Below are 26750 nucleotides of genomic sequence, written 5' to 3' on the forward strand. Positions count from 1 at the left end.
CTATCCTAAGATTTAGTGACTTGAAACAGCCATTTTATTTCTTACATTCTGGGGTCACTCGTGTGACTGCACTGGACAAGCCTTAATGCATAAACACTTAGAAGGCTTTACTTATGTCACGTGTGCTAATGTCTTTTTGGCCAAAGTAAGTCACATGGTGAAGCCCAAAGTTAGGGTGGAGGGGACTACACAGGAGCGTGGAAACGAAGTGGCGTGATTCACATGGGGCCATTTGTAACAGATTTCAATGGATTTCTAGCTCTGTATTACTGTGTGCCTTTGGGCAAGTCATTAAACTGTACATCAATTTTCTCACCTATAAAAAGAGGTTAGTAATACCTATCATAGGGTGGTTATGAGGTTTAAATTTTATAGTAATTGTTAATTTTTTATGATTATAAAAGTAATACTTTTGTTATAGAAAAGGTACAAACTATAGAAAAGTATAAAAAAGAAAACAAACATCTCTTGAAATCCTGTCTGATACAGCACTATACTATAAGCTCCTCAAGGGCCTTCTCTATTTTAATTACTGCTGTAGATATATATCTTGGTTCTTGTTCTGAAAGATAAGGTCCTTGAAGGAAGAGACCACATTCTATTCATGTCTGTAAATCCCACAGCTTTGCATTTAGGATTAAAAGTAATAATGCATAAAAGTGCTTAACCTAATGTCTGGCACAAGTTATATTCCCACTCAAATTGGAGTTTTATTTGATACCAGTAAGAATTCTCATAAATCTTAAAGTTATACTGAGGACAAAGTATCTAAATGGAACTGTAGAGGGTGGCCCTTACTGGTCAGCTTCTCTCTGGGGAATCCTGGTGACTCGTGGGATAGAGAATGGGGAATGGTAGAGAGAAGAAAGGTGTCAGGATCTGCTTATGGGTCACAAACTACTTGGTGGAAAGGCCTCTAATAAAAACTTCATTCAAGTGTCTTTGCGAGGGTGCTTGATATGAAGTTACACCAAACCCTCAGCTGCATTTGCCACAGTTTCTGTCTTCAGCTTCATGATGTTTCCCTGAGTTTGAAGCATTCAGCTAACAATGGCAAGGCAGAGACACCAGAAACGTACACCTGATTTCCATGACAAACTGGTAATACTAGTGGGGCCACTTTGTGTTGCTATATGGGTATATGCAGCAACACAAATTGGAATACTGTGGAACCTGTCCCCTGCTAGCAGAGTCACCCCAAAAGAATGGAGAGATCAGTGCTCATCAGTCATCCAGCTGGTATAATACTGAATTGCTTCAAAACCAACTCATAATTGATGCCAAGTAAAAGTACCATGTACCCATTAAAATATGGCATGATTGAAAAAAAGTGCATTTGAAACCTTCAAAAAGAAACCCCACGAAGCTTCAAAATGCTAAGTGAAATAAGTCAGAGAAAGACAAATACTGTATGGTTTCACTTATATGTGGGATATAAAAAAAACAAAACAAAACCAAAAACTGAACTCATAGATACAGAGAACAGATTGGTGGCTGTCAGAGGTTGGGGTCGGGGGGCGGGTGGAGGGTAGGAAGGGAGACAAAATGGGTGAAGGTGGTCAAAAGGCACGAACTTCTAGTTATTTTAAAAAGAAAAGCCATGAGATATAATGTACTGGGGATATAATGCATAAATGGTGACTGTGGTTAATAATACTGTATTGTGTATTTGTAAGTTGCTAAGACAGTAGATCTTCTCATCACAAGAAAAAAAAATTTGTGACTATATGTGGTGACAGATGTTAACTAGGCTTACGGTGGTGTTCATTTTGCAATACAGCCCTCCCTTGATATCCACGGGGGATTGGTTCCAGGACCCACTTCAGATACCAAAATCCACGGATGCTCAAGGCCCATAGCCGGTCCTCCATATCTGTGGTTCCACATCTGCAAATTCAACCAACCTCAGATTGTATAATACCTAAGTATTTATTGAAAATATCCTCATGTAAATGGACTCACACAGTTCAATTCCGTGTTGTTCAAAGGTCAACTGTATGTACAAATACCAAATCATTATGTTGTACACCTGAAACTAATATAATGTTATATGTCAATTATATCGCAATAGAAAAAAACTTCATGAAAAAGGAATAATCTAAAAAAAGAGACACTAATCTATAAAATATTTTGTTGTTGAAAACTGAAGTCTGACATTAGTGATAAGTTGGTATTCTTTATACTCAGACAAGTCTTACCTTTATGTTTTAGTCAAAGAAGTTTGGCAGAGATCACAGAACTTATCCATACTGCTCTCCTTGTACATCGTGGGATAGTAAATTTAGATGAATTGCAATCTTCTGATGGGCCACTGAAAGACATGCAGTTTGGAAATAAAATAGCTATCCTGAGTGGAGACTTTCTTCTAGCAAATGCCTGCAATGGACTAGCTCTGCTTCAGAACACCAAGGTAAAACTGGGCAGGGTTTGCTTGTATCTGGATGGCCTTTGGTTGACTGCAGGAGCCACAGAGGTCTGGACACCCTGCTGCCTCAACTCCCCACACATAGATGCTTAGTAAAATTGTGATGATGATAATGACGATGATGGCAGTGTCAACACCAGTTAAAACTGGTAAATGCTAGGAAAGAGTTTTGAAATTAATTTCTATTTTTTTCTGATTACAGATGGAATTATTTGTTAATTATAGGGTAGTGTTAAATATTCAATATAAAGATATAAATAAATATTACCTATCATCTCACTATCCAGAAATAATCACTGTTGGTTAATATTTTCATGTATTTCCTTTCAGTCTTCTTTTGTTTATTTATTCATACATTTATATATGTGGATTTGGGGGTAACATAAGTGAGAACTTACATGTGCAAGATTTTTTTTAATCCTGCCTATTTTCTCTCATGGCATATATGATGTGGGCATTTTCCCATGTCATTAACTTTTTTCATAAACTTTCTAATGGTTGCACAATATTCAATTATTTAGATGCAGTATTGTTTATTTAAGAAGTTCCTTGGGCTTCCCTGGTGGCGCAGTGGGTGAGAGTCTACCTGCCGATGCAGGGGACACAGGTTCGTGCCCCAGTCCGGGAAGATCCCACATGCCGCAGAGCGACTGGCCCGTGAGCCATGGCCACTGAGCCTGCGCATCTGGAGCCTGTGCTCCGCAACGGGAGAGACCACAACAGTGAGAGGCCCACGTACCACAAAAAAAAAAAAAAAAAGTTGAATATGAGGGACTTCCCTGGTGGTCCAGTGGTTAAGACTTCGCCTTCCAGTGAAGGGGGTGTGGGTTCAATCCCTGGTCAGGGAGCTAAGATGTCACATGCCTCATGGCCAAAAAACCAAAACATAAAACAGAAGCAATATTGTAATAAATTCAATAAAGACTTTAAAAAAAAAGTTGAACATGAAAGATAAAATTGTTAGTTTACAATATTAATACAGGTACAAATTTAGGTGAAACACATACAGTGTTGTGATAAAAATGACCGTCTTACTATCTCGAGAAATCTATGGAGGACTTGGAACTGGTTGAGGCACACCCATAATTCATAATTGCATCGAAACAAACATCAACATTCTACTAATTGAAATAGAAGCTATTGTTAACAAAAATTTACAAATATCTTTATAATCAGACTCTCTGGACTACAAGATTTGGGAGATATAGCTGATATTGAGTATAAAACTCTATAGTTCAGCACCACAATATGTGCCTTCTCTCTTTGTTGCCTGTCATCAATCAGATTTTAGAAATCTTTATACCCAACAATGGTATTGAACTTTGTTACAAATGGCTCATCAAAGTTTTGGTGACATTTTGTTCAAAATCAAGTGGAAATCTGAAATCAAGTGTTCAACAACTGAAACACCCAATGAAGCTTTTATAGAACTGCAATTAATGAAAACAAAATTTCCATTGGAATTTTTCCCTACAGAAGGAAAGAAGGAATTGAACAACATAAATGGTAAGAACTCAAATGCTCTACAAGATTAAAATTTGCAATTCTGTACTTCTGATTGGGAATATTTCATCTTGCAGGAAGAATCTTTTGGTGGTGCTCCTATTTTGAATAAATTATACACATACATGAATGAAATGAAATTGAGAAGGCCTAGACTTTGCAGCATCTAATTTTGGCAAAACATTCAAAAGAATCATAGAGTCAATTTATTTGACAAGTTTTATCTTTTAAAAATATTTGTCAAAGGAGAGTACTCTGAAGGAAGCAAGAAGACAGTACCTTGAAAATATTTGGGGTGGAATAGTTACACTTTTCAATGTGAAAAAAAAAATTAGAACTGAGTGTCTCTTCCATTTAGAAAATTTGCTCTGAGCTTACCAAGTAACTCAGAACCTGTAGAAAGAGCATCTTTCTCAATTAAAAATATTATGGTCTACCAATAAGAATCTAAAATATCAGTAATTTAAAATTAATTAATTATAAAATGCAACTGTGAAGAATATTGCTAGCAGTTTTATTTTTAAATGCCATATTTTTACAGACACATCCTTCAGAAAAATGCCAGTGACACAATATTAGAGACAGATATGGCTAAGAAACAAAGTATGTGAATATGTACCAAGAATAATTATTCTACTGACTATTTTTTAATATTCAGATTATCAATATAAAGAAGTTCTTTTTTATTTTATTTTAATGTACATAGATATATGTTATTTTTATTTCTTTTGAAATTTTATTTTTGAAAAAGGTTTTTGAATAGAACTAGTTACAAGTCCCCCAGTATAATAAAATCAATTGTTAGTTAATAAATACCAGTTTCAAAAAGTACAAAATTTTAATTATTTTAGCACTCTCTTTTACTCTCACATGGCCCAGTTCAGACAATAAATTGTATAGTGTCACCACTTTAAAGACGTTTCTCAGAAGTTATTTGAAATCCTTCTGCTCACATCCTATTGGCTAGAATTTAATGATATGGTCACACCTAGCTGTCAGGGAGACTAAGAAATGTAAACGATTGTGAGGTTGCCATGTGCCCAACCAAAAATCCGGAAGATGCAGAGAATAGATACTGGGAGACAAGTAGCATTCTGCCCTACCTTCCCATCCCACTTTTGGCTAGCACATATTTTCATAAGACAGACCTGCTGGTTTTAGGGAGAAAATAGTATGGTACCTTTAATATATAGTTTATATTCATCTGAAAAGGAAGCTAAAGAAAGAAATGAATTGGCCGTATAAAATGGAATAATAGGGGCTTCCCTGGTGGCACAGTGGTTGAGAGTCCGTCTGCCGATGCAGGGGACACGGGTTCGTGCCCCGGTCCGGGAAGATACCACATGCCGCAGAGTGGCTGGGCCCGTGAGCCATGGCCACTGAGCCTGCGCATCCAGAGCCTGTGCTCCGCAACGGGAGAGGCCACAACAGTGAGAGGCCCACGTACCACAAAAAAAAATTAAAAATAAAATGGAATAATAAATAATCTCAGTTGACTTGGGAGCCACTCTCTGACTGCATTGTCCAACTTCCCTCTTCACCATACCTGCTATGGTCTGTGTTGAACTTTGGGTCTTGGAGAAGGAGGAAGCCTCAGAAAGTACAGATCTGGTATGGTTTCTGGGTGCCTTGAGCTGCAAATGACTAGCCACACACACTGGCCACTCATGGTTTAGACCCACATACCTGAGAGGAAGAGATGTTACGGACATACTAACTAGGTCCACATTTCAGTAATTAGCCCTCAGCCTGGCCCCTACCATTAAAAAAGAAAAAAAAAAAAAGCTTATTGCCTTCAGACAAATTTATATCTGTTTGCTCTGATCATCAGATCTAACTCACTTAAGCTATTCTGATGAAATGTTATATAAGGTTAAGATGATGGTACAAATATTAAGTACAAATATTATTAACATGCTATAATGACACAAACAAGTATTCACTTGTGTTAACCACTTTATGGGAATAATATTTAATATGTTCCTTTTTCTTAGCTAGCTTGTATCATTCACATATTCTTTCTTTCAGTGTGGTTCAAGTTCAGAGAAAATGGAGGCTTTGTTCCCATCAAAATCAAATCAGATTCACAGCCGGTGAAATCCACTCCTGGTGTTTTGCATTCAGAAGCATCACTATAAATGTTCCAGAGTCTAAGACCTCCACCATCTGCTCCATTAGGCACTGGATTTCAGTAGCACTACTTGATTTACTCCCCCCACCCCCCCAAAAAAGCTTAGAATATCCAAGCAACAGTTCAGCCTGAAGCTTCTCCTTGGAATAAGAATGATCAGGCATTCCCTTCCCCTCCAGTGAGCCCTGTACCTTCACGGTCTGTGCACAGGTTTGCACCTTTAGATTTGCATTTTATCAACCTTTGTCTGGTGAGGAATTTTTTTCCCTTTTAAACCATGGTATGTTTTTTTCTGACTTTGATAGTTGTGTGTTAAATTGAAGCCTTTATTCTACACAACCCCGTTCATCCAAAACATGGATCTTTTGCACATTGTTCTTCAAAGGGTCATTGAAGGCTCTACAAGGTCAATTTCAAAAGATGCTTCACTGGCTCACTTTTTGTGAAAGACCTTGACTACCATGTCCAGGGGTCCATAATTGATCTTCTACAAATCTAGGCTTTTTGTAGCCCTCTTTTAATCATAATAGATGATTTCCAAATCATGTGAACAGTATTTTAAACTGAGTAGATGGTAAGGGGTAACTAAAATGCTTTATCAAAGAATTTTCTTTGATAAAGCAAATCTCCCATATTCAGAGCCAGTTCCTTTCATTTAAATACATGGCAATATTCCCCTTAGAATATTTTTTTAAGGAAAGTAAAGTTTTATCTCAGAAGAGGAATAATTTTATTAAATGAGTTCCCAGAAGCCTAAGTTAAGTATAATACTAACTACTAAAAGGGGGGTTTTGAAGGGGAAGAAGAGGTGGCGATAAATAAGCTCTCTACATATGGTTAATATCTTGGTAAAGTTAGATTCTATTTAATGATGTTTTAATTTTCTTTTATAAGAAAGAAAAATTGTCGGCAATAGCAACATAAATAGAGGCCACAGAAATAAGGGAGCAGGTAGAACATAACACAGAATTGTTGTGTATAGTTTTCTGTTTCTCCACAGTAACTGTCTGCTTTTTCTTTGAGGGTGTATATTTAACTTGGTAATTAAAATTAGCATATTTGTAGCAACTTTAATTTTTTATGACTTACTCATTCTACCAATTTCCCATTTTCTTTTGCTACTGAATTCTTGTCTGAATTTCTATATTATGTGTTTATCACTGTCCTTCTGCTGGGACAGGCCATTAGATGAAGTATTCTGCAGTCATATGAAATTCAGAGCTGTTTTATAATTGCCAAGGGTAAAATTAGCAAAGTCAATTATTCTCCCTTTGGCTTTTCCCTGAAGATATTAGGGGTCTTCAAGGTAATTGCCTTAGGTAAGACTTAGATTTTTAAATATCTCTAAGTATAGAAATTGGTATATTAATCCTCTGATAATTGTCTTCTTACTGTTATAGCTGTAGTCACGTACGTGTGAATTAACAAGATTTTGAATTCAGTAGTGAGTTTAAAAATTAATGCTTGAGTTATCATTCATTTTCAATTTTGGGACCTAAGGGCAACTTTTTATTTTAGTACTTCACTACATAAAGACCCTGAACTAAGAGACCTCAGATGCCTCTTTTTAAGCTGTAAATTCCCTGACTCCATTGAAATAAATTGCTCTATGTTGTGTTCATGCAGAACATCACTGAATGCTGAAATGATGGGGTCATGCCAGAATCTAAAATTTTAGTGTTTGAGCATCAAGCTATCAATGAGACACACTGAATAACTGGGGAAAAATCATAACATGGAAAAGCACTATAATTTAGAAATCTGGCTGACCATTAGAGCTTTCCCTCGTCTCTGTGTTTACTTGTAGACTGGATTTGTATTTTAAGATTAACCCACAGTGTAAATAAGACTGTGCATATTATTATTTGTCATCTATTTTTTAAAAAAAACATAGTGTTTTATATGTACAGTGATGACCCTAGTATCTAAAGAATTTAATTCACCATGTTATTTTTTTAATCTTTGTAGTGATTTTCATTTAATGGACCTATGATTATACATCTGTGAGTTAGTTAGTTCTGGGGTCTTGTCTAAACATCCCAGAACATTGTCACGATGTCACTCCTGGGAGCCATTCTATTAAGCATTAGTGATTTATATTTCTAAATAACCAGTGGCACAGATGTAGTCCTTGCATAACTGATGTATTCTCTTATGTTAACTTTGTTTTCCAAAAGGCATAAATATGTTGTTTACAAGGAATAATTTTGTTTGTATAAATACGCTCAATTTATGCATATAAATCTCCTTTTATACCATCTATATATTTTAATAAAGCAGCTGCTATTGGTTATTTGATGTTTTTATCTGTTATATTGTTTACTTTCAAGTTCATGTTGAAAAGTGAAACCTAAAAACATACTATGTCATATGAAATTTAAGTTTTTCTCTGTCATATTCATTTAAAATAGACATTATTGTGACCTTGTGTGTTTACAGTCTTGTCACAAGTATTTTACCTGTGGAAATTATTGAATTAATTGCTTTCATCCTCTTTAGTTTGACACCATGATTAATGTTCTTTTCTTCATATGACCCAGTCAAGGGTAGATTTTCATGACTAGAGTAAATATGTGCAGAACGTAAGTGGGGTGTCATATGTTGTAACGATAAAGGAAACTATCTCCATATCAGAGAAGTCAAAATACTATTATAAAATTACAATTTCAAAATCCCCAAAATAATTTATCCAGCTTTTTTCTTATCACATGCTAACATAGCCACATATTAAACAGACACTGTATTTATATTCTGAGTCTGCTTCCTTGTATTTAAAGTGAAAGTGATAAATGTTTGAGATGTGTGCTAGAAATAAGAAGACAGGGACTTCCCTGGTGGTGCAGTGGTTAAGAGTATGCCTGCCAGTGCAGGGGACTTGGATTCAAGCCCTGGTCTGGGAAGATCCCACATGCCGTAGAGCAACTAAGCCTGTGTGCCACAACTACTGAGCCTGCACTCTAGAGCCCGCGAGCCACAACTACTGAGCCTGCGTGCCGCAACTATTGAAGCCCATGCGCCTAGAGCCCATGCCCTGCAACAAGGGAAGCCACTGCAATGAGAAGCCCGCACACCGCAATGAAGAGCAGCCCCCGCTCTCCGCAGCTAGAGAAAGCCCACACGCAGCAACGGAGACCCAACACAGCCTTAAATCAACAAATTTTTTAAAAAGGCAAAATATTATGTTCTTTTAAAATGTATTATCTCATTAAAACCTTGAACTTTACCCTTGTGGTGCCATAAAACAATGGAATGAAGTATCTTTTTGTCATAGGAAGGTCAAATGCCATGATGCAAAATGGACACTTCTCTGAGTGTCTGTGTCAAACCAGAAACCTGAAGACAAGAAAAAAAGAGCAAGAGAAGCATTTCTTCCATATGCCTGGCATTTAAAGAAACCTATTTTTTAAAAAGTCTGTGTACTGGGCTCCCCTGGTGGCGCAGTGGTTGAGAGTCCGCCTGCCGATGCGGGAGACACGAGTTCGTGCCCCCGTCTGGGAAGATCCCACATGCCGTGGAGCGGCTGGGCCCGTGAGCCATGGCCGCTGAGCCTGCGCATCCGGAGCCTGTGCTCTGCAACGGGAGAGACCACAACAGTGAGAGGCCCACGTACCGCAAAAAAAAAAAAAAAAAAAAGTCTGTGTTCTACAAAAATACACCCTCTGACATGGGTACAGTTGAACCACACACCGTGGTTGGCCATGAGAGGTAGAAACATACTGATTATGGCAATCTCATTGTATACTTTGGCAACCTCAATTTTTGTAAATCCCTTTTCCCACTTTCTAGAAGTAAAATTAATTAAACCAGCTTTTTTTTCCCCTCCAATTTCACTGACATAAATTGCTATTTCTCCAAAGCCAGAGAGAGAAAAAAATGTATTTTCCAGCTTGAGTTATTCAGTACTCTTCTTTTGCCTTTCTAATGATTTTACTCAAGGAATTTCCTGAGTTCAGAGTTTACAAAGTACTAGGCAGATGAACAGCTGATTACTTCCTCTTCATCCTCAGCCACCTGATCCCAGTCTCTTCTCCAACCATCATTTCTTCACCCAGTAGACTTGTACACAGTGCCCCTTTCTTTGTCTCTTCCTGTTCACAACTCAGTTCATTTCACCTTAGACAGTCTCCAAAATGTATACACATCCTCTTCAGCTGTTTTCCTCCAGATTTTCATTCTTCTTTTACCTGTTGTTTCAGAAAACTTGCCAAAAAAAAAAAAATTTTTTTTTAAAGAAAAAAGAAAAATTGCCATCCACCATTTTGCCTTCTCTCTGCTTTTTTCAAGAGGAAAAATAAACCAAGAAACTTGGAGTTGAAGAACACAGAGTAAAGCTTGGTATACTCTTGTGTTAAGAAAAAGGAAAATTATAATTAGAAATGAGATAGGCATAGGAAAGAACCAGTGTCTCTACCCTTATTCTCTTATTAAACCAAATTTCCCTGCAACCATCAACATTTAAAGATCATTTTAAAAATGTTTCCTATTTAGTTTTGTTTTCCAATTTTGTTTAGTTGCAAGTATTATAAGATTGTGGTTTTCAATCTTATTTTTAATTACAAGTATATGGTATTTCTAATATTATGGACTAACTAAGCTTTTGTGGGCTTCCTGGGAACCTAGCCATCATTTATAGCCTTTTATTTTAGGAAAATGTAGTATAAGCTCCAGAAAAATTTACTTATAGATGAAATTCCAAAATGCAGTGCATTTGTAATCTGGTGCCTGCTATATTAAATTAAGACTGAATTTGAACACCATAAGCAAAAGAAAATTTAAGAGCATCCAAAAGGATCCACGTGACTACTTTTCATTACTTTTATTGATATAGCTTTGGTTTTAGCATTTCCATCATTTTCCTCTGAGTTGTAAATACTCAACGAAAAAATTCACTCTAAGCCAAAGTTGGCTTACAGGGCCTTAACCCAGGAGCAAATTTTATTTATTTAGCAATAGTGATTGGGGAAGAGCCCTTTTCTGGCAGCTAATGACCTACTGGAGGACTTGTGTGCCCAAGGCAAAGCTGAAGGCCATTAGCCCAGCAGGTCATTAACTGACAAATGCCTGACCGTGAGGTCATTTCTGATATTGTAAACTGTGAAAACATTAAAGTGGGTTTGTTAGAAAGTATGGCTATGCCAAGGAACTTTGTTTTTAAGAATTTTGGAAAATGCATTAAGTTGTTTGTTGTTATTCATGTGGCTTAATCGTCTTTGTTCTTTGTTCAGGTCAGTCAGATATCAGTAAACATCAAAACTATACTGTGTGTCTGTGTTCAATCTTTAGTTTTTAAAGGACAGTTTCTCTGTTTAGAATATCAGATTAACTACTTCATTACTAAGCAGCTACACTCTTGTGGATCACTTATGTTTTCATCATATGTTGAGCTTTATAGCACTTACCTATTTTATATTCCTCAGTGATGACATATAAAGCTACAAAGAGTCATGGAAATAGCCCTGAAGTAGAAGTCTGTAGACCTAGTTCCTATCCCTACCTTTTTTTTTAATTCACCATTTAACATTGGACAGCTCATTTTATCTCTTAGAATTCCAGTTGAGATCTTTTCCTCCATATTGTTTATCTAATGTGTTAATATTCCAGTTTTGAAATGAAATTAGAAACTTCATAATGTAGAATATTTAATAGTTACTAAAATTACTACCAAACATTAAAAAAAAACACCTTATATTTTTGAGTATTTACTATGAGCAGGCACTGTTGTGTTTTTTGCGTATTAACCCATTTAATCTCTCCTGAGACAGAGGAAAGGGTTAAATAATTTCCTCGTGGTAATAAATGGTAGAGCTGCTGCCTGAATCCAGGCAGTCCGGCTCTGAAATCCTCGTGCTTAACTAAAGTAGAAGACAAACCAACAAGGAACCATGATGCCTTTTTTGCCAGCAGTTTTGCAGTTACAGATACAGGAATTTATAATATCTTAAACAACTAGTGGTTTTTAAATATTGGAATAAACAATACAAACATCAATAGGGCTTTATAAAACATTTTAGAGAAATAACTACTAAGCAAAGGCAACTTGTTTTCTTAGTTTCCTCATCTATAAAATAAAGGCAGCATTATTTCCATCCCCTACCTCCTTGCCAGTGCCAATAGTCTACAGTTCTGAGTGTTGTAAGAAAGACTGTAAAGGTACAATATATAACCAGATTCTGACAAGGGCATTAAATGTGAAGAGAAACAAAGAAATCAAGAAAAAATTGTTAATAAAAATCAAAGATGAGGGCTTCCCTTGGGGGGAATTGGTTGAGAGTCCACCTGCCGATGCAGGGGACACGGGTTCGTGCCCCGGTCCGGGAGGATCCCACATGCTGCGGAGCGGCTGGGCCCGTGAGCCATGGCCTCTGAGCCTGCATGTCCGGAGGCTGTGCTCCGCAGCGGGAGAGGCCACAGCAGTGAGAGGCCCGCGTATCGCAAAAAAAAAAAAAAAAAAAAAAAATCAAAGGTGTAATAGAGAAGCCAAAATATTTTGTAAATGTCAGAGATCTTAAGATTGACATGCATATTTCAGCAATCTAAAGTAATATCCGCCCCATAGCTTATTCACTTTGTTATAAAGCAGAAACTAACACACCATTGTAAAGCAATTACACTCCAGTAAAGATGTTTAAAAATAAATAAATAAAGTAATACCCCAAATTAGTGAACTCATCTTTATGGCAGATTTGTGATGAGAAACTTAGGCTTTATTTTATCAGTACTTTAAGCCATAAGGTGATATGCAGATGTAAATTTCTGAAAATAGTGTTTGGACAAAGTGGTAACTGCAAATTTATTTTTAAATAGTTAAGATTTATACAATGAATTCAAATATTAGAAGAGTACTGGTAATTCAACGAAAATTTTTGTGTGCATGTGCTAAGCATTAGAGATAACAGTTTGAAAGTCAATTGTATATCTTTATAGATTTGAGAATTTCAAACCCAAGGGTATCCATTATTTGATTCAAGGGACAATGCAGCTAGTCTCAAGTTTCTACTACCTAATTTTTTTAAAGGAGGGGAAAATGGATTATGTAATTTTCTAGAATGCAGTATTAGTAGGGCCAGTTATTTTTAGAATTTCATTGAATCACAGATTTTGAAGAGCTGCGAAGATATTTGGAAGAAATACAATTTAGACAAGATGCATGGATTTTAATGCATATGAGTCATGCTTTTATTTCTGTGACTGCCTTTGAAGTGCCGACCTTGGGATGTCTGTAAATTACAAACATCTGCTTTTCAGTGTGGCAATTTGAAGAGGAACTGATTGTGCTGAAAGGTGAACTGTGTTACCCAAAGGACATGGTATCCCTGGAATTTGCAAGATGTATGTGTGAATTCCAGAAAAATCCTGAAATATTTAACTCTTTGGCCAATGTGGTCTAAACCAATTTGTTTTCATGAATCTAATAAGATTGAAGCTAATAGTCAACATCAGTTAATGTAAACCAACAAGATTGATATGCACTCTAACAGCATATATCCCATAGTACCCAAGAATGGTTCTGTTTTATCCTGCCTGTTTACACTCAGTTAATTTACATGTTTTTGTTATAAAGTGATAAAGAAGTTAACACCTTTACAAATATATTTCAGAATAACAGTGTTTAAACTGCATGGCGAAAATTTGAGGACTTTGTTTGCAATTCAGATGGCTGACCAAAGTATGAGCTATACGTGACGTATATCAGCATGATGTAAGATAATGGTTCAAACCACAGATCACATCCTGTTTATTGGTGGGTGGTGAAATCATTTTAGTAAATCACTGTCAACACTTTTTTTTTAATGAAATGCAAAAGAAAATAAGAATAATGAAACTTTTGTTTTATAGAACTTTTCACTCATTTTTGTGCATATGCATGTATGCATATACTGTGTCATGATGTAAAATATAGTTCTTACTCTGGGTTACAATTTAAAAATTTTGAAAGCTGGTACTACTAAGCAGTGTTCTAGCCAGCAGCATCCTTTCAGTTGCATGAAATACTGTACTATGATGCTGGTGTTCTGAAGATTCACATTGTAAACGTCTCAAAAGTGGGATTAACTTTTCAGTAAAATCATACTTGGAAAGCCTTAGTTAACATCACTGAGAGGACCCTCAAATGAAGAAGCAGTGAAAGCAAAATGCAGGTTATCGGCTACATGGGGAAAAGTGTACAGATCATTGAAATGGCAGACATGATTCTCTTCAGAGAAAGTCCAGTCAAAACATGGTGTAACAGTACCCTTAAGTAAAGAGCATATTAACGTGGACCGTCCTGAGTCCAACAGACTTCATGTGCAGGAATTCTCATGTTGGAGAAGGTGGAAAATAAAGCAGCTGACTGCTGTATGATAATGACAGACAGAATTGCTTTGTTTCATGACTAAGCATGCAATCCTCAGCAACTATTTACAGTTTTTGTAGCAATGCAAGGTACATGGCAGAACCATTTTTTAACCACTGGAAAGCATCTCCTTTTTCTTTATTTCTTCTGAAAAGTTTCATCTTGATGTCAGCATTTTAAATTATCTGCCACTTTTCAGGAACCTAATCATTGTTTAAATAAATAAATGATATTTTTCATTGTTAAGTGACAAATAAGGCCAAGAATCATGCATCATCATTCAAAAAGTGAACAACTTTTTTGGATTACTTTTGTATTGCTAGTAAAAGGAATCCACATTTTTGGCAAATTGACCATTCCTTACAATTGTTATGAATAAAAAATGTGTGCAGCTGCACATTTAGGTGTTTCTGATCATGGGGCTTACTGTTGATAAAGCACAGATGCCTCTTCCCTAGATATGCAAACTGAGGCCCGAAGAAGTGATGTGCTGGCCCAAGGTCATGCAGCTCATCTGTGTATTAATCCTCTAGGTGATCAAAGACAAATAAATGGCCTTTATATGGCCATCACTAGTCTCATTAGTACAGTGCCAGGTACATAGTAGGCTATCAGCAAATGTTTCTGAAATGAGTGCACCAGCCAATATAATGTTAAATTTCAACACTTCATACTCAAGCCATTTTCCTGAACTTGTGGACTATTTAAGTTTTATCAGCTGTGATTTTACTTTTCTGGAGTTCACTGAGTTTTCGTGAACCATTTTGACAAATGTTACCAGTAGTTAGTTTATAAACCAATGTATCAGCTGTTCTAAATTAAAAATTAAGATTACCAATTTGCTTAGTTTTTGCTGCACCTGTCCTACTGGTAGTGCCATTTCTCTCTCTGCTCTTCGCCCTTAGCCAGAAAGAAGTTCCCAGCTCACTAGAACAGATTGCCATCCCTCCCACAAATAAGCACGGCCTTACATATTTGGCAGCATTGAAGAGGCTCCCTTCAAAAAGCTGAGTTAGAAGCTTCTTCCAGAACTCCTGTGAGTTAGTGGTATGTTTACTGCAACAGACCTTTCATCATTGTCTTCATTAAACCTGGTCCTTGTCTGGTAGGAAGGAGTGGAGAGAACCATTCTTTCACCGACTTCATCAGTGGCTTATTAAAGCCACTCATTTATATTAATCAGCATGCAGATTAGAGCTCATCTGGGTTGTGTGTGCCCAGGTGGTGGGTGAGTAGATTCACCCCTTATTTGGCCACTGCTTCTGCTCCCCGTGTTCTTCAGAGGTTGCTTCTCCAAGGAGGCTGCCAACCTGGAAGATCTGGCTGGGTGCTGAGGACTCTACCTGGAACCAGATAGTGCTTAAACCCAGTTTGTAAATGATAAAGTGCTTTACAAATGTTAGATATTATTGGCCACTATGGGAGAGCGCTACTCCTTTACCAGTCCTCTATCTCACCTTGGTAATGTAGGTAAATCTTTCTTCTTTAAAAGCAGCTCTCAAATACTTTGTGCTCCATTTGTATGAAGAGGAACGGAGGAGTGAAGCTAACCACTCTGGTTACCATTAGCAGGCTATTCAGCATCCTTTATCTATAAAAGTATTTTTCTGTAAAATATTTTCACTGACAATATAGTTTTTGTGACTTAAAATAAAAATCTTGACAGTATCCCTTCAAATGCCAAAGCACTTTGAAAAGAACATATTTACACTAAATCTGTCTTTTGTTCCTCCCAAGATGTATATTAGAATTAATTTTCCCTCAAGGGTGTTTTACCTTTGCTACTGCTTCATGCGTTGCTATTTGTTCCTGGGGATTGGGGGAGGAGTGCAATAGATTCGTGTGTAATTAATGCCATCAGAACTGCAGATGCGTGCACACATGACTGTTTCCTTTGCTAGCAGCTGTTAAGAGTACTAAAGACTGAGGGGCTGTGGGTTCATTTGCCTCCCAAATAGAGTGATGGATCACACGTTGTCCTTTCATTCCACGCTGTAGTAAAAAATGTCATTAAAGTAACCTTCCCAGGGCAAGTTTTTGAAAGACGATTATAAATCTGTAGTAGCCTCCACAGTTTTAGTATACCAAGCAAATTAAGTAAATAGCAACCTTTTAAAAGTGAATTAAAATACAGCTATACTACCTTATGACATCAACTCAGCTTATGCTGACTTGAGTTTCATTTGGGCCACATTAGTTTATAATTAACATTTTTCTAAAGATTTAGTTGCATTTTACTTTAAATTTAGTATAGGCGCTCCTTTGCTCAAACCGAAGTGGTCTGGTTTACTAGTGAAGCATGTACAACTCTGTTGAGTCTATTCCATCTGTCAAATGCTGACTGACAGTACTCCTGAATCACATTTATTGAGAAAGGCACAAGTTTTCTGCACAGAATGCTTATCACCACTTACAGATCTTATTTTTGCTAATCAAGAGACTATTGATTGCTATATTCCATAAATCAATTTGTGGACACAGCTTAGCTTGAAGCCTTTCTGAGACTGAAACAGGGTATGCTTCTTCCCGTCCCACCCCCTAGAAGTAGGTTTATTTTATCTGATTATGAAAGCAAGCTAATAAAAGGAGAGAAAATATAGTACATTATATACTAAGCAGTTATACATTTAAGCAATTCAGAAAAGTTGAAGAAAAAATTTTAATTAAAAACATCTAGAATCTTACCACTTACAGATTATCATTATTATCAATATTTTACTGTTTCAGACTTTTTTCTCAGCATATATGAACACATAGATTGACCTCATTTTTGTTTTAAAAATACCTATCATGTTGTTCTGTTTTGTACCCAGCTTTTCTTTATCGTTTCCTTAAGAATACGTTATAGACATCTTTGTATAGCAGTAAGTGAGGATGTCTTTTGGCCATTTGGTCATTACCACCTCCTACTTCTCTCAATTTCTAATTTTTAAGTTGAGAATTTTATTATACTTATAATATATAATTATATAATATAAAATTAATATATATTATATATTTATATATAATTATATTATGTATAATTATATTAATATATAATTATAATTTTATTATATAATAATTACAACACCTTTTGTAAGAGTATGCATCACTTTAGTTTTTCAGTTTAAAAAAAATCACTGAATTTTAGTTACCCTTGCCAAAAGATAAAGAAGGAAGCAATTACATATTCCCTTGCAGTTGGTAAAATTTGTCCTGTAAATTAACCATTTAAGAAATTCATTCCAAAGGTCAGTTATATTGGATCTGTAATTGTGCTAAGGTTCAGACAGATCTGAATACTACCTATTCCTTATCTTTGATGAGAAGGTAGTGATTAAAATGGGAGAGGTAACAGAGATTGTTTGCTTGAGAACAGCAATTTGATGTCCACTTCCTTTCCTATGCAACCTCCTCTCTGGTAGCCAAAAACGAGGTGGCACGAGAAACCAGCTCATAACACTGACATTGTGAATGGTTACGACTTCTGGCTCACTGAAATCTAAGGTGTTACTTAAAAGATTGGGAGATAGTGTATGACATTGCTGTATCGTTAAACACGACACAAATCAAAGAAAAAAGCATATTTGCATTTGCATGTACAGGTAAGCAATTCTGCTGTTCTCACAACCTCCAGAAATGCAGAAATGAAGAAACATCTCCTATTTGATTACTCTCTAGGCAGGTAAACTAAACTTTATAATAGTGTTGGTGACAGTCATATAATCTGAAATAATGTTTCAGGATGCAACAAGTCAGTGTTACAGAGACCTCTGATTTTGGTTAAAATAGTCTTTTCATGTGTTCTGTTGTTGAATTAAAACCCACTTTTTCTAGTAGAAAGTGTTTGCTTGCCCCCCTGGGCTTGGAACAGAAGTCCTTGGTCTTTCTCTGGAGCACCAAAAAGTCTGGGACGGGGGCTCTTAGTCTCAGACAGTCTGGCAGTTGAGCTCTAGATTCTCTTCTGGCTGACGTTATCCTTGCTACCGTTTTAGGTTGCTTGAACAAATCATTCCTCAGTAATCTGAGGGAAGGGAGGAGCTCATTAAGCAAGTGCTTTCTTTTTTTTTTTTTAAATTTATCTTTTGGCTACATTGGGTTTTTGTTGCTGTACGTGGACTTTTCTCTAGTTGCGGCAAGCAGGGGCTACCCTTCATTGCAGTGCGCGGGCCTCTCTCATTGCAGTGGCTTCTCTTATTGAGGAGCATGGGCTCTAGGTGCGCAGGCTTCATTAGTTGCAGCACACAGGCCCAGTAGTTGTGGCACGTGGGCCCTAGAGCATGCGGGCTTCAGTAGTTGTGGCGTGCGGGCTCAGTAGTTGTGGCTCACAGGCTCTAGAGCGCAGGCTCAATAGTTGTGGCGCACGGGCTTAGTTGCTCCGCGGCATGTGGGATCTTCCTGGACCAGCGCTCAAACCCGTGTCCCCTGCATTGGCAGGCGGATTCTTAACCACTGAGCCACCAGGGAAGTCCCAGTAGGTGCCTTCTTGTATTTAAGTACAGTAGTTATCTAAACAGGTGAATGCCTGTGGTAGTAAACCATGTGATGAAAAAAAAAGATGAGATCATTAAATGGTCTTGTTAACATATGTATGGGCTGTTAGCCCTGTGGTCTTCCTAGAAATATTTGCAATTTTAAAGGAGGATAATACTTAAACACATCTCTTTTTGGTATAATTTTAAAAGTAAACACTTCAGGCAGTGGAAAGATATTTAAGTGTGTGCTGGATAAGTCACTTTTGCCTGGGACATATTCAACTCCCCTAGGCTAGACTGCTTTTTATACTCTCTTGCCTTCCTGGACTTGTTAACCTAAGGAAGTCCAAAGCTTTTTCCTTGATGGTTGCTGTTGGCAGTGGAGGTGTATTCTGCTTAAGCAAGGATGGCCGTTTGGAAGTACAGGTCATTTATAAATTATAAACTTGTAAGTACAGATCTACATATATTTGCTAATTGCATTAACAGAAAAAGAATTGGAGACTAAAAAGGTTTTGTTGCTTCTTCCTGGTCTGGAATTTCAGGGAAATAAAGGAACACTCTGTTTATCCAAAACCAGATCCATTGTTAAAATTAGTGTCGGACTTTCTTTTTGTAAATCCCTCTTCACTTTACCAGTGCTGGTCTCAGACCTCAAACTGTTTCAAAACCATAACATTTCTTAGTGACTGATTGATCTGTATTATGTGTCCAGCCATCAGAGGGATCTTGGGATGTTGCTTGTATAAACTGTAATCCAATCTGATGCTGTGCATTTAGTTACAGTCTTTCATAGACCTATTGGCAATACTCTATCCTCCTGGATTTGGGAATAGAGCTTATCTGATACCTTCAGGGGGGAAAAAATCCATTCATTTTTCTCTCTTTCCCCACTTAAATAACTCAACACATCTGGTAACACTGTAGGATCATTGTCCTCGCAGTTCCTCTGCAGCTCATATTGCTACAATATTTCTTAAGTATTTGGTTACCTAAAGGGCAATGCGATTAAAAAAAAAAAAAAGACTTTGTATAGGTCTTACAAATTAACCCATCTGCAGAGCTAGAAAAAAATAATCCCTTTAATCAGCAAAATTTCCATATCGGCAGCCTTGTGTGTGTTGTGCAGGATGCATGTAAATATAAATTTGGAGATAAATGCTTATGTGTTAAAATTTTAAAGCATATCTTTCTAAAAATTCATGTCATTTGCCTCTAAGAAAATGTTTATTAAATCCAAGGTACCTGAGATTGAAGTATCTTGTTGTTTGGGTCTGTATCCTTTGGCTTAATAATGTCTTCAATTACAAGAATGATAAAAGCTGAAACAAAATCCTTTAATTCAGTCAAAACTGAGCTAAATTTTAGGAAGCAAAGAGTGGAAATCTGATACAGGACTGCATAACATAGGAAGTTAAGTATATAAGATACTAAGACTTCTTAAGAAGCGGGTAGGGTTGCCTTGAGGAATTCTTGTTTGAAATGGCTGCACTGAACATTATAATAAATACCACTGTTTTATCCTCTTGAATTAAGATGGTTTATGCAAACAACTCTAAATTGTACAGTAGTTCCAAAGAGACCATTTACTATTTTCTGCTTGTTTTACATTCTGGAACAAGTTCAAAGCTTTTGATTTTGTTTGATTTTTTTTAATAGCCTGGGCCTTGAAAATAATACAGGTTTGATGATACAATTTCAATATTACAGTTCTGTAAAAATTTTCAGTGTTTATGGTACATTTGACCCAGGGGCCCTACACCAAATATATCCACAGTGCATTTTTAGTACAACAGAATGAACACGTTAGAAAGGTTGCTTTTCTCTCTGTATTACGTATGAAAATTAGCATTGTGATGCCTCCCACAATGGGGATATTGAAAAAGTATCCACCTGACAGAAATAAACATTCAGCAAATAAATTGGGTTAAGATTTCATTAGTTATCTGAGGGACTTCCCTGGTAGCGCAGTGGTTAAGAATCCGCCTGCCAATGCAGCGCACATAAGTTCGATCCCTGGTCCGGGAAGATCCCGTGGAGCAGCTAAGCCCATGTGCCACAACTACTGAACCTGCACCCTAGAGCCCGCGTGCCACAACTACTGAAGCCCATGCACCTAGAGCCCGTGCAACACAACAAGAGAAGCCACCACAATGAGAAGACCACGCACCACAGCGAAGAGTAGCCCCCTTTAGCCGCAACTAGAGAAAGCCCACGCGCAGCAACGGAGACCCAACGCAGCCAAAAATAAATTAATTAAAAGAAAAATTTCATTAGTTATCTGAAATTTAAGCTTATGTTCAATATGGCTATTACTGGATTTTCATATATATTAAATGCTATGCTTACAAGATTTTTTTTTTTTTTGCTTGAATTATGACCGGAAATATTGGATCACAGCTCTAATATCCAGGTGGGCAATGCCATTTGCCAGGATCTTTGCACATAACCCCATTTTTTTTTTTTCTATCAAGCAGAATACTGCCTTGCTACTAAGCCTTGTGAAGCATTCTGAGGTAAAAATAGGAATACATTTTTTTAATTGTCTCTCTTGATTTTTTTCTTGTTTTTTAGGTTGTGGAACTTTTAGCAAGTGCTCTTATGGATTTGGTACAAGGAGTATACCATGAAAATTCTACTTCAGCAAAGGTAAAGATTTGGTAGTCATTATAAAATGTTAGGTTAAAAACCCTCGTGGCAAAAGTAGAATTGACAAGCAAAAATATCATTCTTGTTTTGTGTTTAAATTGTTCGTGACATTTTTTTAGATTAGTGTTTTGGCTACAAATGCATGGTCATATGCTTTGCACATAGCAGATTTAGCCAATTAAAACAACCTCTTATCCTCTGGCTGGATTCAAAGTCTGTTCAATCTGCAGCAGCCCAGAAGACACCAGGATGCTTCTGGCTGGTAGGTAGCACTGTCAAAAAGGCAGGCAGGCTGGAGAAGCAGCTCACGCTGAGGTGGCTGGACCCAGCCTTTCCTCAGAAGAAGGGGCTTTCCGTGTCCCAAAAGAGTGGACATGGTCCCAGGAAGGTGACTGTTGGGGGCATGAGGGAGGAATGTCTTTTATATCCAAGAACCAGAATTTACTGCATTATTAAATTCTCTGTGATAAGACGTAAGATGATTGCACAGTTGGATTATTTTGATTAATTTTATAGATCTAGAATTAAGGATTTTTGACTCATTTAGCAGGACATCTCAAAAAGGGTTACGTTTTATTTCCTTAAAATGCAGTTATTTCATTTCAGCAGGATATTGAATGTGAAGCAATTGCTTCATTGACCACCACCATCAGTTAAAATGTTATAAAATATTATAAGGGACTCCTATATAAGTGTTTCATTATTCTAACTTCTTAAGCTTCTGCATTAGCAAGATTTCACTCACTGCAAATTAGAAAAAAAATATGCATGTATGCACATCTTAAGCTTTTTGACATTTCCATGTGAAAAAAGAAAGACAAATTTTACTGGAAGTGAAACATAGGGCATGAGCAACTTGGATATGAAATTTAAAATTTAAAAGTATAACCCAGGGATTCTGGATGGTTCAGAGAGTGGTTAGTGAAATATGAAGAATTATACCTTGAACATCTGCTATCATTTGGTTCAGGGAACCATAGTTCCTGGCAGGCATATCAAACTTCACCTAAGCAGCATAGTGCTGTGTGGGGACCTGACAGGGTATATGACCACAGTAGACCCCCTTTCCTGTGTTTTTCAAAAACATACCATAGGGCTTCCCTGGTGGCACAGTGGTTGCGAGTCCGCCTGCCGATGCAGGGGACACGGGTTCGTGCCCCGGTCCGGGAAGATCCCACATGCCGCAGAGCGGCTGGCCCCGTGAGCCATGGCCGCTGAGCCTGCGCGTCCGGAGCCTGTGCTCCACAACAGTGAGGGGCCCGCGTAGTGCCAAAAAACAAACAAAACAAAACAAAACAAAAGCATACCATAGTTCTCTACCATGGCTGAGGGTTAATAGGAGATTGTAAAATGGAGGACTCCTGGTCTAGTTCCACTTATAAAAAGACCCCTTGTATATAGTATGATGAAGACGATGGTAGGTAAGCAAATAACACTGTGGTAAGTAATTCACCTGTTTCTTCCTTAAAGTCTTCACAGTAATCCTGCTAGCAGCGACTGCTGCTCTCCCCATTTTACATCTGTGAAAACTGAGGCTTAGAAAAGATTAATGTGCCCATAGTCATACAACTTGTTAGTTGAGATTGAACTTCAGACCTCAGGCTCTTAACCTCTCATTCACTGCCTCTGTAACCTTAATGAAACCTGATTTGCTAGCATGCCTCTGCCATACCTGAGATCCTACCATATATGATGATTACAGTGACCTCTTCTGGCAGCTGAAGCATTGTTTCCCCCCCGGGATATTTCTAAGGTGTTCAGTTTAGTTCCATATAAGATATTAATGTTTTATAGTTAAATATCTGTTAAGTTTTAAGTGAAAGTGTTATTGTTGATTTTAAGGTTCTTGACTTATTCACTCTTATCATTTGTCCACTATAATTACTCCAGTTTATTAATAATTTTGTGAACATTTGTTAAGTACTTTTTATATTTCAAGCAGACCTACTAGCAACAACAATAAAAATGCTTAGCACTTCACAGTTTGCTTATACTTTCTACATAATCACCTATGAAAAGGGTGACATTTGTTGGTACCCATTTTATAGAGGAAAAGCCTAAAATTCAGAGATGACAAATGCCAAGAAAGCATAGTGTCTGGAAATTGTTAATGCATGTTTGACAGTGACATGATCTGAACCCAGGTTTTTTGACTCCAAGTCCTATATAATCTCTTTCTTCCTGGGAAAGAGAAGAGAGGCAGCAGCAGAGTCTTTGAAGGACTGTTGATCATACATGAACCATCACTTAGCAAGCACCAGTTGCTGACTTTGATTATCTAATTTAAGTTTTACTCAAAAGACTCTAGCAATGCTTTGTCATCTGCCCTCTTTCCCCACCACCTTCCCAAACACAGTCCTTTCAAACACTTGAGAACTTTTTAAGCAGTTACATTTCTGAATATAGCCAAACCATTTAAAGAGCTGTTCTTTTTTTATAACGGAAACAGAAATGCATAGTTGAACTGAAGCAGTGGGAGTGCTTCTTGATGCCTTCATTTGCTCTTTAGGTCCAATTTAGGTTAACCACATTTCCCTTCCTAACCAGAAAAATTCTGAGCTTTTTTTTTTCCCCTTCTGCGTGTGCTTGCCATTACAGTGGCTGTTCAGAATCTGGTTTTTCTAACTTGGCCCAGGAATCATTTCAGAGACAGAGAGAGCACTGCCCCCCACATGGAGTGCCTTCAAGGTTTTCATGTTCTGACAAGATTGGGAAGCAGCCACAAGTGGAGGTCATGTGGGAAGTGAGTTGCACAACCTCCGTAGCCTGGGGCCAATTCAGTACACAAAAGAATTGCTTTGTGATTTAAAATAAGCTGCAAACCATTTCATCTCTCCAGGGATAAGAGGATACAATAGTGGTCTGTTTTCTATATGGCTACTTACTACAGTGATGGAGAAGCTGGGTAGTATAAAAATAGCTTTCTGTGGAGTAGTATCTCTGTGACTAGGGTAGATGCATTAAAGCAAATGGAGGGGAATCGTAACTGAATATGTTAGAAATCACCTTCTCTAGAAGTTTGTAGAGTAATTACCTAATCCTCCTTAAAACTATGAAAATGTATGTGACTTATGTTAGTAATACTTAACAGATTGTACGTAAATTGGGATTCAGTGTTATTTAGGAAATTCATCCTTGTTCCGTCCATTGAAAAATAACATTTTTATTTTTGCATTTGCTAGTTTGCGAACCATTTCTTCCTTGAAATAAAAATCAGCCATTGTGCTTTCTTTAGTGTTTATATCTCCCTTCACTTTACCTGCTTTTTCTTTTTTTGTTAGCTAATTGAAGAAAGAAGCACATCAGATAGAAAAAATGCACTTTAAATGGTCGTTTGCCATCCTAAGAGTTCCCTAATCATCGTATTCATATTACTGTGCACGCTAAATATTTTACATTTTAGCAAAATTTGCTTTGAATCCATAGGCCATTATATCTAAAATCTTTTTTTTTTTTTTTTTTTTTTGCTGTACGCGGGCCTCTCACTGTTGTGGCCTCTCCCGTTGCGGAGCACAGGCTCCAGACGCGCAGGCCCAGCGACAATGGCTCACGGGCCCAGCGCTCCACGACATGTGGGATCTTCCCGGACCGGGGCACGAACCCGTGTCCCCTGCATCGGCAGGCGGACTCTCAACCACTGCGCCACCAGGGAAGCCCTATCTAAAATCTTTTTAACACAATTATCTTATTATTATAACTTGTTTTCTAATTAGAAAAGTAAATACATGTTCATTAAATAAAAATTGAAAGTACAGAAAAGGTCAAGAGGAAAATAAAAATTATTTTATATAAGCCATCCCCCAGAAATGAATCATGATTACATTCTAGTGTATTTCCTTCTAGAGTTCATTCTATATTTCTCCCATTTTTGAGTTATTATTGTACATATAATTTTTCATCCTGATTTACTCTCCAGGATAGTCATTTTTGTTATTAAAAGTCTTCAAAAATATTTAATGGCTGTTTAATATTTCTTCATACTACTGTACTATAATTTACTGAACCAGTCCACAGTTTTTGGACACTTGTGGTTTGTTTTTTTTTTAACTAATTTAAACAATATTGTGATGAACATTTTAGTGTACATAACTTTGCTCTATTTCATACTATTTGCTAAAAAAAGAAAAATCTGAAAGTGAGATCCTTGAATTAAAAAAGTAAGAATATTTTCAATATATCCCTATGCAGAAAAGAACTACTGTCCTTAGAAAAACCGCTTGTAAGGTTGGCCTTGGATTTTAGGGATGTTTCCACCGTTCTCTAACTGATAAGGGCAGTGCACTGTACCTAAATTGTCTCTGCAAACAATGTTATTTATACTGATCACCTGCTTTCTTTCTGGGAGTCTGGAATTTCGGTACATCCTAGGCAGTGGTTGCCTACATCACCAATTCCAACAAAAACTCTGAAAACTGAGTCTCCAGTGAATATCCCTGCTAGACAGCATTTCACATATGTTCTCATACATGTTAATTCTTGGAGGAATTAATCACATCCTGTGTGACTCCACTGGTAGAGGAAGGATTCTTAGAAGCTTACACCTGGTTTCCTCCAGACTTCATCTCTGCACCTTTTTCCTTTGCTGGTTTTACTTTGTATCCTTTTGCTGTAATAAACTACACCTGTGAGTTCAACTATATGCTAAGTCCTGTGTATCCTCCTCACAAACCATCAAACCTGGGGGTGATCTTGGGGATCCCAACACACTCTTTTTCTGATTTTTTATTGTTTATTTCCCATCCACTCCTGCTCCCTCCTTAGGAATCTAATCAAGGTCCTCTGTAAGGCATGTGTCTTCAACCCATGTTGGTGTTGAGATGGATAACAGCAGACTTCTTCCCTATTTTCAGAGGTTCTGCTCATGTTAGCTTGGTCCCAGTCTCAGGAAAGTGAGAGGGTTTTAAAGAGAATCCAGTTGTCTTGGAAAAGAACTGATTTTAACAGAGTCACTGAAATTGTAAAGATCCGTTCTATTTTTTTCTAAACACATTATATTTCCAGTAGATTATTCTCTTATGAGGAATATCATTGTTTTTGTGGGGCAAGATAACTTCTATCCACTTATTTGTTTTATCTTTTTCTTTTTTTAAAGATTTTTTTGATGTGGACCATTTTTTTAAATATTTATTTATTTATTTATTGGTTATTTATGGCAGCACTGGGTCTTCTTTGCTGTGCGCGGGATTTCTCTAGTTGCAGCGAGCAGGGGCTACTCTTCATTGTGGTGTGTGGGCTTCTCATTGTGGTGGCTTT

At 37.2% G+C, this 26750-nt stretch overlaps 1 protein-coding gene across 1 annotated transcript in view; it reads left to right on the forward strand.

Moving 5' to 3' along the window:
• The window catches only part of PDSS2 (decaprenyl diphosphate synthase subunit 2), a 255269-nt gene that overhangs the window by 149752 nt on the left and 78767 nt on the right, over positions 1 to 26750 (forward strand). Inside the window, exons 3-4 of the mRNA XM_082856030.1 lie at positions 2212 to 2410; positions 21423 to 21497. Coding sequence (XP_082712156.1) covers positions 2212 to 2410; positions 21423 to 21497 — 274 coding nt within the window. The remainder of the gene's footprint in view (positions 1 to 2211; positions 2411 to 21422; positions 21498 to 26750) is intronic.

This window comes from Leucopleurus acutus (genome assembly GCF_964270905.1).
Source record: "Leucopleurus acutus genome assembly, chromosome: 15".
NCBI lineage: Eukaryota > Metazoa > Chordata > Mammalia > Artiodactyla > Delphinidae > Leucopleurus > Leucopleurus acutus.